Below are 13,761 nucleotides of genomic sequence, written 5' to 3'. Positions count from 1 at the left end.
TCCATGCTAAAGGCCAGTGTCGTCTCTCTTTCTGTCCCCCGCCCCAGTAATGAAAGGATTCGTTCTGGTCAGTGTGGCCGTGTTTATTTTGTATTTTATCCCACCTTGTGTTTACTGGGCAGCCTCCCCGGAAGGCCAAACCTTCTTAGTCCTGCTCTGGCTGTGCGCTGGAAACCACACATTGGCAGATGTAAGCAAGCCTTCTTCTCTTTTCTTATGCCCACTCCATGGTTTCCTAAAGCTGGAAGAGACTCCTGACTTCACAGATGAAGACTCTGGAGTGGGGCGTGATTGAGTGACTTGCCCAAAGTATGCAAACCCAGGGCCCCTTCCCAGAGCTGGGTTGTTTCTAAGACAGACCATCTTCAATCTACCCCACCTTTGACTTACATGATCATGGGGTTTCAGGGACTGTTATTGACAGGAATAGATATTTTTTTCCTTTTAAAAAATTTAGCAAGGATTTCTAAGTTTGAACAGGGATTTTTCCCCCCTATTTGCTAATTTCTGTTTGTTATTCTTGTCTTATGACAGCCTTCTGTTTGGTGTTCTGATGTCTGGTCTGAATTACCCTTCTAAGGTCCTGCTGCTCCAGCACCACTGTCCCTTGGCTCTCTGTCCTCAATTGCCCTTGATCTGTAGTCATCCAGGGGATCCTCAGTGGCCCAGAACCTGTCAAAACTGTCTAAAAGCAGACAGCCCATGAAAATAAGCCCAGTACCCTTTATTAAAAACTCCCCAAACTAACCTTTGACAATAAAATGGGCCTATCAGAAACACTTCTCCTGTTTGCTCTATATTTAGTTTTCATGAGAATATTCTAAGTGTTAAGGGATTGGCAGGGGGTCTACATGTCTAAAGAAAATATTTTAAAAGTTTTCTGGCAGAATCTATTGCCATCTCTTGGGATTGGTGCTTGGATGTAGTCATGTTCCCTGTATAATCTGGGGATGCAAAATGAAATGAGGTTTGTCATGGAAATCTGTATAAGACCTAGCCAGAAGCAGCACTTAGTCTGAAGTGGTCATTCCAGAGCTGTCCTCCTGGGTCCATACGGTGTCATACACCATATGGCTTACCCTTGTAGGTTTCATGGGCTTCTCAGTGATTTACCTGTGGTTAAATCTTGCCTGTTAGTTCATTGTGGATTCTTTCCCTTTACTGCCTCCATCCCCACATTTATCTCTGATTCTAAATGTCATCAGTCACTAAGCACTTACTTACAAGAGTTCCAGGAATAAAGCCGTGTTCCTGTGATAATAGGATTGTCCTGTGATAACCTGACACAGGGTAACAGGGTAGCAACAGGGCCCAGCAGGAATGCTGTGACATAGTTTAATTCATTCACTACATAAATATTTATCAAGTGCTGGCTCCAGGCAGAGCCCTGAGTGAAGCACTACATTAAGCTTTCACATGACATCAAGTCCTAGCCAACCAAACCATGCAGTACAGCACTGAACTTTGAAAATATTTTCTGCTCGTGTATGATATCATGACATCTAGACAAGGTTTTCCCTCTAGAAAACTGTTTCCAATTTTATAAAATGAAAATCTATGGGGAAAAAAATCTAATTGTTCCATGATTAAAGACCAAATACCAGTCAACTTCTGCCAAAAGTAGGAAAACATGGCAAATCCATGAATGCCATTCCACATTGACGTCCAAAGGCTGCTGGAAGGGGCAGAGTAGTGGCTGTAGTCAAGGACACACAGTCCTTGAAATCAGACACACCTGGATCAAATCTTACTCCATGCACGCTGCAATGTAGTCTTGCAACTCTCCTTTCTTTGCCAGCCTCAGTTTCTTCATGCATATAATGGAAACAGTCTTTGTCTGAAGAGTTTTACCGAGTTTCAAAATACTATTAAATTCCCAACATAGTGCTTAGCATTTAGTAGGTGCTTAGTTCACGGGGCATTGCTTAAATTTACTGGTGATCCTTCATACAGGGAAAATATGAGGGACTAACATTTCTGGAGCACTTGTGGTAGGCTAGGCCCTCTGTTAATCATGCCCCAAGTGTTTTCATTTATTCCCTCATAACAACACAGGGAAATGGATCCCATTATTTTCCCCATTTTACAGATTGGGAAACTGAAGCTTAGAATGCTTCAGAAAGTTGCCCAAAATCCAAAAGCAAGTTAGTGATTGGGAGAGAGGAGTGTTTGCACCATGAGTATACTCTCTGCTGCACACTGTAGCAGAAACTACACACAAGGATTTGCTCATTATTTTCAGTCACGTTTTGATGTTTTCTAAGGCAGATTTATCAGAATTAGCTTCAAGTATAATTTTTCAAAAACATTTTTTACTGTAAATTGAGACCACACCTATACAAGTTAGACCTAATGATAACAACCTCCAAGGAATTATGAAAATTAATTCTGGGTAGGTGAGCTTGGCTGCCTTCCAAAATTAATTCCCAGGCCTAGAATTCAGACAGCTCTATTTGCCTCCTCAAGTGCTCTCTGCATCCTTTCCCATCCAGCGCTTTTGTCCCCCAGAGGCCAACCTGTAGGAAACACTTCAATAGTCTTGCAGTGCCCTCTGGAATCTGGTTTGGCGTGGAAATTTTATAATATAAACATCAATATTTTTTTGTGTGTGTATGTGTGTGGCTACCTTCTTTCACTAAGTATAATGTTCTCAAGTTTCATCCATAGTGTAGCATCTATCAGGACTTCATTGTCTTTTGTGGCTATTGGTGGCAATGAGACTGATCTTATTCTGTGCAGAAAAGAGTATGGAGTTTCCTCAAACTATTAAGAATAGTTTGGCATCTTTTCGAAGAATGCAGAAACACTAAACAAAGAGTTGTATGTGCTCCTGCCTTCTTTACAGCACTATTTACGATAATCAAATTACAGAAACAACTTGTGCCCAATGACAGATAAAAGGGTACAGAAGATGTAGTATATAGACACAAAGGAAACTTACTTTGTTGTAAAAAAAAAAGATAAATGCTTGCTATTTGCGACTCTATGGGTGGCACCAGAGGGGATTATGCTAAGAGGAATAAAGTCAGGAGGTGGTGTCAGTTACTTGTGGAACACGAAGAAACCAAAGGATCAGATAAAGCCAAACTAACAACAAACCCTGGAAATCTGACTATGAAACTGAGATTACCAGAAGGGAGAGGGGAGGGGGGAGAAAAAAAGAACAGCAACAATGGTTGCTTTGGCAGAGGACTGTGGGTATTTTGGTGGTGGGTGTGGTGTAGTAACAACACCTGAAGGGGGAGATCCTATACCTCTAAGCCACAAAAACTGATATAAACCAATGTTACTTCAATTAAAAAAAATTATATATATATAATTTTATATATATATATATACACACACACACACACACACACACACACACACACACATAAAGAAAGGAAGGGAAAAATGAGAAATTCTTAAGAAGTAATTTCATAGTTAGTGAAAAGGCTAACTTCACTCTCTTAATTCTTTGGGAACATATACCTTAATGCCCAAACTTTTGTTTTTTTAAAGGGAAGATAACATTTATGGACTAAAATATTTAGTCTCAGTATTTTCAGTGCCACAAGTAAAATAGACTCTGTCACTCTCTGGATTCCACTATACCCCAGGAAATCTCCATTTATCAAGAGCCAGAGTATTATGTACTCAGTATTATGACTATGTAGAGGCAGAATTTTGGTCTAGAATAAAAGACAGCAAAGTCACATAAAATGACACAGCAAGGGTAACCAAAGCATGTAAAATGTATTTCAAGTTGTGACATGCAGTTTAACTTTCTGTGGCACCTCCAACCCATTGATCCCCCAAATCCCAGAGGTTATAAAAGCTAATAAGTAGGCCAAGTCTGACCTGAGGGACAATGAAGTTTTCCTGCCTCCCCATTTTCTTATCTGTAAAATGATCTCAGAAGCCACTTCCAGTTTTTAAGTTCTAATTCTGAGGAAAACTGGAAAAATATTTAAAAATGGTAATTTGTGCAGCTTTTATAATAACCTTAGCCGTCTTGTGAAGTCCTGAGCACCTGGTATTTTGTCAGGATAGTCTGTGTATTTTTTTTTGAAAAGTGTTTTATTTGATCTCTAAATTTGTTTAATGGTATTTGTGAAGTAAAAGTATACATTTTTTAAAAGCAAGAATTTTTAGAGACCAAAAATGTTGAGATCAGATCTCTTCAGAGACATTACTTTGGCACCATCTACTGGATAGCTTAAATTTTTTTTCTGTATATTAACTTTCATTGCAGTTTCTTAATACTTTCCCAAAATGATTTAAAGGAAATATTGTCAAAATTAGTTACATTTGAATTTGGTACCATGCAAGTTTATGTCAGTTGGAATTTAGCTGTGGACCCACTACCGCTCAATGGGTATAGAACTTGCCCTGGATAACTTCATTTTAACACAGATAAATAAAAGTAGCCTGTGTTTGAATTTCACATGCAGGAGCTTGTTTTGGCTGGGTCTGGGTAGCACCTCTGACAATCACTGCTGCTTGTTTTGTAGACCTTAGCTGCCTTGTGAAGGCCTGTGCAAAGGCAATTTTAGATACATTATCTAACTTGCATGACAAGCAAACTTGCGTTTAACTGAAACTTCCCTTTTCCCCAAGACTCTGAGAATAATCCTTCAAGGATGTTTCCCACCAGCACTGTTTCAGCATTGTCACCTGCCAGGAAAGTGAGTTTGGCACATTATTTAACCACTCTAGTGTCCCTTTTCTATCTATAAACTTAGAAGCTTTTTCAATCTGCTCCGCTCCCCACTCTGTCTCTGGTGAATACTCTCACCCCCTGCAACTCTGGCCTGTACCCCAGTTCTTATATGCATAATCTTTCTTTTTGTTTTTAAACAGGGGAGAGCGCGAACGCAGTCCCCCACTACCACAAATTATGCAGTCGAGTTTCCCACATTTGGGGAAATCGCAGGGGTCAGCACATCCGGAGTGCAATGGATAAGCCTCGCCCTGGGAAAACCACTTCGTGATCATGGTATCTCCCCTGCAAGGTAAGTATGCATAATCTTTCAGAAAAAAAACAAACTTATAAGTTTTATCTACTTTATTGGTCACTATGAGAATACAATGGTTAAGAAAGCCTGGCATTAAGTACTCCCAATACTCCTTAAGCTGTCATCACTGTTAATAATCCCAGGTTTTCCTCTGGGATGACCCATCTTGACCACCCCAAGGCTGGGATAATTTCTATGAAGAAAATTCCCCAAGTTCCATGTAGCCAAGGCAGGGTAGATTTATTTATTAATGGATTTAACTGTGATATAAAACAATCTTTGTTTCTAGAAGTCATATACCCTCATAACGACATTTATCTTTTTACCTGTTTATCTTAGAAAACTGAGAAAACATAGAAAGCCCTTTAAATCTCTCCTAATCCATTGCCCCAAATAATCTGTGGTTGAAGTCATCAGTTGTCCACTCAAGTCCATCCTCTCCTTTCATGGGAGATTAGGCAGGCATATGGCTCTTGACATTTCCCAGTCTAACTGGCAGTTTGCTGCGGCAGCGATGTTTCTGCCAATGGAATATGCTGAGAAGTTGTGTGCACACTTCCAGGTGTAGCCCCACAAAACTTCCCAAGCTGGATGAACATTTGCCTCTGCTGATAGGTTCTGATGGTAGACATGCAATATGGAAATAAATCTTGGGTCCGCAAGGGACCATGTGGAGAGATGTTCACTCTACACCTACCTAGATTTGTCACATGATCATGAAGCAAACTTCTACTGAAATGTTGGTACAATTTGACCATCCCCCAGTTGAACCTAAATACCAAGTGGTCCTAGTGATATATTCCACTGGATCCTTTTTCCACTTTGTTAAGGCTCCACATACACAACTTTGTATCCTATTCCTTATTTTTTCTTTTATTGTAATCCCTAATAATTTAATGATTACAAAGTGTTCTATAACATGCAGCTGGTTGAACCATAATTCACTGAACTACTGTTGATGTTTCTAATTTTGTCTCTAAATCATGCTCTACTAAACACTTTTGTGTGGAAGTCTTTTTCTGTATTTGGAATCATTTTTGAAACATCACCTAAATGGGCAGTATTTGAAGGTTATAAACATAGTTGACCTTTCCACAAAAACTGAATCCATGACATTACCATCAATGTGTGCTCATTTCAGACTATTAGAGCAAAAGGGTTTTGCAAATATTTATAATGGTGTAAATATATGAATTTGATTTTTAAATTTGATTTGTGAATTCCTTTATTTTGTATTTCTGTGATCACTATTGAGGTTGAACACTTTTCCATGCTTGTTAATTAGTTGTACCTCTTAAGAACCTTATGTCCTGCAATCTACTGGAATCTATATTTCCTATACATTTATACCTTAGTAGATATTAACAGGCATTCATGCAAAATTCCAGAAGGTATTTTATTAAAAGTTAAAATATTAAGGCACAAAAATACATCAATTTTTTCAAACAAAAATCTTTGAAATAGTTTTGTCCTACAATCAAAACAATTTCTTCCAAATTATACAATAATTTAACCTTTTAAAATAGAAAAATATAACTTCTTACACCCCTAAACTTTCTCCCCAGATAATGTTTTCCTAGTTCTAAAGACACTGTTTAATGCAGTAGTGAGCCCTGCATTATAATATACATTTCCTTAAAAATCTAGCTTTGTCACATGTATATTTGATATGTTTAGAACTTTAACCAATATGTTAAACTTGTAAGGCTTGGTGTTTTGTATTGCTTATTGCATGCTGTTGATCAGACAAAGACAAAAGTACCCAGCCAAGTGATATATAAATTTAGTATAACATGTCTCAACTTTAAACCAGTCATGTATAACCTAATTTAATAACTCAACCCACTTAAAAAAGGAATTAAAAATCAACTTTATATTTACATTTTTATACTTTGTCTTGACATTACAGTAGTGCAAACAATGTACAATAATTTTGTACTATATTACAGGGGGGAAGTCAGTATTCTCTATGGGATATGAAAAATTTCGGTAATTTATATTTTTACAAGGGAAGGGAATATCATATCTCTTCAGCTTAAAAAGTTCACATATTCAAATAGTTTAATACTAATTTAACTCAAACCATGAAAATTTTAAATAAATTTCACACATCATATAAATCTTACATAAGTTGTATAACAACACTTAGCCATTTTATTTGGAAACATGTACAAACTGGACTCATCCTCAGATTCCTTCATTAATAGGGACACCCATCTCGATGGCATTGTAAGAATGGATCTGATGGCCTCAGAGACCTTGATGATGTTTCTGGAAACTTCATGCAGAAGCAGGGATAATGAGCTGTGCAGTAGCCCTGGGTATAATTTCTCCCCAGTGTCTTCATGTGAAGTACATCTATGGCTCCAGGGTTTATCTAAGAAGGTCCTTCATAGGATATTCAATTAGGGTCATGAAACAGCAACAGATCACACTATTATTAAAAGTGACAGACTCAGTATACGTCCTTTGAGAAACAGTATTTCTATCAAAGCTATGAGGAGTGCATTCTGCTTTCTCTAACTAATGAGAAAAGTTTGCATTTCAACCTGTAGCTGAATCTTGTAGGCAGTCTCATTTCTCTTCCCAGTTGCAGAAAATGTGTTTTCATAATACTATGGAGAGTATGTCTGAAGCCGTTTACTTTATCATCACACCTACCATCAACTCCTTACTCCGACTTCATTAAATATGCAACTCCCACTGGCTGGAAGCTCAGGAGTCTGCATTTTAAAACTCAATTAGAATCATATGATGAGTTGGACGGTAATCTGACTCAAAATGTGAGGCATGGTATTAGACAAAAATGCTGGGAACAAGAAGCAATGTCACCTCCACTCTGAAACAACTGGGCGGAGGTTGGCATACACCAAAACCAGAATGGACATAAATGCTGGGACAATGCAGTGGGTGGGTGGGACCCTGTGACTGGGGCAGAAACTGAAATAAGGAATGGAGTCCACACTATTAACTTAGAAATCCTTCTCTAGGACAGACATTGTAAAGTACTGACATCTTGAAGCCCATGCTTTTTTTGAGCGATGTTTGACAACATCTGGATTTCACTATAGGAAATTAATTTGGAAAATATTATTCAAGGATACCATTACTTGAAATAAATTTTTACAAACTTCTGTAACATGAGAAAGAAAGAAATGAATTGAAAAAGCAAAAGAAAAACTTTTGTTTTGTAGCTTCACATCCAGAGAAAAGGTTATATTTGCTTGTTAAAATTTAGGACGTTAAAATTTCTTAATCAACAATCCCTGAAATCATTCTTAATGCACAAGATAAAACTCTTCAAAAGAAAGACATACAAGATTCTTATTTTAATTCCTAGTCTAAATGTCCACTACCCCTGAATCTTTGGTCATGAAAGGAGCAAAACATCACATTTCTGTCACACTACATTCAATTGCCTTTCAAGTTTAGAACACTTTGCATTTCAAAAAACTTTTCAAATCACACATTACATATAAATGTAACAAAATATTGTATAAACATGATTGAAGGTTAACAAATGAAAAGATTAATAGTGATGTGCTGTGCAGTTAAATGTTTTATTATAAAACAAAGTATGTCAAGTTTACACAAAAGATAAGGTTCTAAGTTCCCTAAGGTTCACTGGTCATGAGTCACCCAGTTTGTGGGGGAGAAGTGCTCAGGGAGCCCTGTGGCTGGGTGCCCACCACCCGCCTCAGGCAGATTCGCAGCAGTACATGCACATACAGCCTGAGTCAGGGCGGACTGGCAGAGCTCTGGAAGTGACCATCACAATCACTTTCTCTGGAGAGTTAGGTTCCCCAGAGCGTAGAAAGAGAAGACCTAACTCCATGATTTGATGTGCATGGTGATATTTGCAAACAAGGGCTTTGTGCAAATGTGTGCACACACACACGTGCACACTCGGCAAAACTAATCACATAATCATCCTTATTTTCCAGGCAATTTAATGGACATTAAACTGACAGTCAGGAGTCAGTTTATGAAGGGTTGCATGGCCTTCCCACCACCCGGATATTTAATTTTAATATACAGATTTCTAAGATGATGCAATAAAAACTTGTTGCACTATATCAAAACAAAGCTCTCTTTGAGCCTTAAGTGAGTCCTTCACCGTTAGCCAGTCTCATTTATATTGGTCCCAATCACATTATTTTTTCTGAGGAGAACATTTTTTCTGCCATTTCAGATCTGGTCATGATTTCCTAAAAAAAAGAAAAAAAAAGCATCAAAATGCATCTGGAAGGTGCACCTTCCAGAACATAACAAAATTCTCTAATCTTCCCATACAACTTTGTAGAAGACTGAAATTTATAATTACACAACAATATACACAGAGTATTAGATACAGAAATAAAAACCATGTAACTCACACTTTCTAGTGACATAAAATTACCTGCTGAGAAATTCAGAAAACTTCATTGTATTGCTAGCTAGAAAATACTTCAAGTTCAGAAGTATCAGTATGAGGCAATAGGCCAAAATAGGGTTTTTAGGGATAGCTCATCAAGGAAATTATTTCAACGTATGCAATTAATGTATAATTGAAATTATAAATCAACAATCAAATGAATACCATAAATGCCCTTTTAAAGTAATTCTATGGTATATCTTTCTGTAGTATAGAAGTTCAGGTGTTTTATAGCAAGGTACATGTATACTGAGCCCTTCTCAAAACTCCCCATTCCACACAGGCAAATCAACATTTGATATCAAAGTTATTTCCCTTACCTTTTCATGAACAGAGCTGTAGCTTCTCTCATATTCTACAACTACATAAACTACTTCTTTTTCTTCAGTTGTTACACTTTTTAAATTTTTTTGTCTTGGGCTACTCTTCAATGTCCAGAGGCTCCTTAGTTAAATTTCCCCCCCAAACTTTTCTAAATCCACATTCTCTATTCAGTAATTTCTACTTAGTAAGTGAAAATGAATCAGAAACTTTTATTTACTACCTCAGCAAAATATCTACAAATATAAAATAAAATTCCATCTTAAGGTCTTCTAAATTCTTACCTATAAACAAGATGTCAAAAAGATCAGACTCAAAATCTCATAAAGTAATCCTTCCCCTCTTTTACAACCAACAATCATTTAATTTGTTCCTGTTTTATATGAGAATCTAGTTCCTTTTACTTTATCAACAAACCAATGTATGGTGTCTTTCAGCCTGCTCAATTTGTAATCATGTCACAAAAGTAACTTTCTGAAATCCTTTCTGAAATATTTTTCTACTTTGTGAAAATAATAGCTCCAAAGAAATAAACAAAAATATATTTTACCTCATCTGAATCCACTAACACTGGCAGAGCTCTGAAACAAAATAAAAAAACAAAACAATTGGCAATGCATTAAGAGGCCATTTATCAACTAAAGTTGGACAGAAGAATATCCCATTAATTCTTCCTTCTGGACAGACAACAAAAATGAATACTAAGGTTCATCAACAAACATGGAGAAGTATTTATGCCAATGCTGTTCTTAAGAGTTCACAAACTGAAAACAACCCATATTCGTTACCTATGATTTACTCATATAATGGAACACTATACAGCAAAGAAAATGAATGAACTACTGAGAGATACAGAGTTTTTTTAAACTGACACAAGTAATGTTCAGTAACAGATTTTAGGTCAGCAGTATCTTTGGGAAATGGGGTGATGATTTCAAAGGAAAATGAGGGTGCTCTAATGATGTCCTATTTTTTACCTAGGCACTAGGTACCTGAGTGTGCTCATATTAAAAATTTATTGAGCTATCCACTTACAATTTGTGCTTTTCATAATGTGTTATATTTTCAAAAATATCATTTAAAAAGTAAAGTAAGAATATAATCACAACTTTGAAGTAGAAACAACAACAAAAACAACGATCAGTAATTCTAGAGACAAATATGTTGGAGAAATACCAATGACTAAAGCATACAAATGAATAATTCCAAACATAACTGAAATCCAACTGCATATTTATTTAAGCCCCTGTTATTTTTGACTAAAATTGGATAGGTATCTGAGTACTGGTGTGCTATCTCATTTGAAAATCCACACTACCTATCTGACTGTTTTCTGCTTCTACTGTGGGAACAGCTATCTGGAATTCTTGTATCAAACACAACACAGCTGAAGAGGCACTGAATAACTCAAAGCTCCCAGAGGGCCTTCCTCTGCGCTCTTCCTATGCTCATGTTCTTCTCCGGTGCTTCTACACCATACATGTATGGGTGTTACAAGTACTTAAAAAAAAAAGTTTTATGTATGTTTGAACTTTTCCATAATAGACAGTTGAAAGAAAAATAACATAATTCTGATCCTGATCATCTTAGATCAGAAAAAGCTGGTTTAGGTCAGGAGTATTAAAATCATGGCCGTATAGAGAAAAAAGGAAAGCAAGAGACTAAGGTAGCATGAAGGTTCCATATGAAGTAAATCAGTCATTCACTAATCATAGGACATACAGAAACATAGAGAGGTAAGGTTTGAAAAGCACATGACAAAGGATAAACATGATCCCTTTATGCTACAGCCTGAGTAAATTCTAGACTAAAACTTTAACAGAGGATATTTACACATCTGTGAATGAAGAGGGAATATTTTCTTCTACCCACTTCAAATCTTCATCCTGTAGAAATAAAGTTACACATTATTTATATGTTATTACCTGAAAGCAGAATTTTAAAACAGAATGTATAACAATTTAAGTATGTAAACTCAAATGCATGACATTCTTTTAATTTCTACATATGTTGTAGGAAGTTGGCATTTATGCCTTACAGAAATTATGTCAACATTTTCTTAGAGAGTTAAAGAAAAATTTGGATTCTAAATAGTTGTACTTATTGGTTTTAGTTAGATGCATAGGTATGATTTTTTTTGTCCTGAAAAAACAAAGTAAAGATACAAAGAACCGATACATAAGATAGAAAACCATTCTAATAAATATATACCATACTCACAAAATTATCAGAAGTAGTAGGTTTAGCGGTTCCATTGGCAGCCGTCTTTGAGACTCTTAATTTTATCCCTTCAGCTATGATGAGAAATATTATATACATGAAAATATAAAATCAGAATATTTTCCTCTATAATCTCATATTTAATATACAATTGGTAAAAGTATTATATGATTTTTAAAATATAATTAATAGTGGGAGCTTTGGGCAGGTGTTGGCTTTGATATACCATTTGGAAATGTAGGTGGGATGGAAAAAGTTAATGGAGTTGACAATTATTTGCAACCACCACCAAATTTTCAATTTGCTAGGCTGAATTCTAATTTTAGAGATGTTTAAATAAGCAAGCATGTAACAAAACAAACATTCACACATATATGCATATTTCCTCAGAAAGTGTCATCACATTTTCAAGTTTATGAATTAAAAAAAAAAATCTACAGGATTTTTGGTATCATACTCATGAATAAAACACATCTTTGGTTATGCTTTAAGTTCTCTGATGTATAAAATAAGGAAAAAGATTCTCTTCACATTTGACTAAGGCTCTTCTTTTGTTGGCCATCTGAGTAGAGCAAACATGAGGAACCTGAGTTGTGGAACCAGAGAGCCTCATTTAGAATTCTGGCTGACCTAACCAACCTGGGCAAAGCAACTAACAACTCTTGTTTCCAGCTATAAAATGGAAATTGTCTACCTTGTAGAGTTCTGATGAGCATTAAACAAGTTAGCATACAAATGGTGCCTGACACAAAATCCATGCAAAGTATTTACTTTTGTTACTATGATAACTGGTACACAGTGCTTCTCCATAAACGAGGACAACTGGCACAGTATGAAGACATCAAGAGCATAAGTTGATAAAATGAATGAAAACAAGGTTCCTCAATCTAAAGATTTCCATTTGAAATCCTGACATTTGAGATCTATTCTCTTGAAAGGGCAAATCAGTGACTTTTTAAAAGTTGAGGTGTTAACATATATAATACACAAATTTTAAGTGTACATTCTGAAGAAGAGCTTTTACAAATATGTGCACTTGTGGAATTACCATCTCAATCAAGACATTTAACCTTTCTGTCACCATGGAGGTTTCTTTAAATTCCTTTCCAAGTCACTATTAGTTCTACCAGAAGCAACAATTGTGCTGATTTATATAATCACCATACCTGGGTTTTGCCTGTGCTAGAACTTCATATGTAGTAACATAATTCATGGACTCTATATGTATTCTCTTGGATTTGCTACTTTCACTCAATATAAAGGTTTTAAGATTTATTCATGTTGTACAATGTTGGTCACTGAGAGTATTCCATTGTATGGGTATATTATAACTACTTTACTCATTTACCTCTTGATGAATTTTTAGGATATAACCAGTTTAATACTATTAAGAATAAAGCTACTATAAATAATAGTGTACATTAAAGTCTTTCTGTGGACATCTGTTTCTCATAAATATCTGAGTAGAATGGCTAGACTTCATGACAGGTGTATGTTTAACATTTTAAGAAGCTGAAATTTTTATCTTAAAATCATTTAAAACACATTAATTATATTTTATTGGGAGGACACACTGATTATGTTGCAATTTATTATTTTAGACAATTAAGAGCATCAAAAAAAATGGGGAAAAAAATGTTTCTAATACAAGAAACCAAAATGAAACAAAGATAAAATTACTCTCAACATCTGAGCTACTAATTGATGTTGCCTTAACAAATGTTTATTATGGCAAAATTAATAAAATGATAAGCTGCTATACAGAAATTATAGAACACGGACCATAGCACTAAAACCATAATTAGAAAT

The 13,761-nt window shown here is 35.9% G+C and overlaps 1 protein-coding gene across 2 annotated transcripts in view; it reads right to left on the bottom strand.

The window, feature by feature from the left end:
- Positions 1–9,145: 9,145 nt before the first annotated feature.
- The window catches only part of TMEM87B (transmembrane protein 87B), a gene marked incomplete at both ends in the record, with an annotated part of 46,479 nt that continues 41,863 nt past the window's right edge, over positions 9,146–13,761 (bottom strand). For both annotated transcript variants that reach the window (XM_084235338.1, XM_084235337.1), the window contains 4 exons: positions 9,146–9,205; positions 10,283–10,313; positions 11,566–11,618; positions 11,953–12,026. In XM_084235338.1, coding sequence (XP_084091464.1) covers positions 9,146–9,205; positions 10,283–10,313; positions 11,566–11,618; positions 11,953–12,026 — 218 coding nt within the window. The remainder of the gene's footprint in view (positions 9,206–10,282; positions 10,314–11,565; positions 11,619–11,952; positions 12,027–13,761) is intronic.

The sequence above is a fragment of the Talpa europaea genome, assembly GCF_964194135.1.
Source record: "Talpa europaea genome assembly, chromosome: 6".
Lineage (NCBI taxonomy): Eukaryota > Metazoa > Chordata > Mammalia > Eulipotyphla > Talpidae > Talpa > Talpa europaea.
The sequence above is the reverse complement of the archived record's forward strand: the minus strand, read 5'-3'. Positions and strand labels throughout refer to the sequence as shown.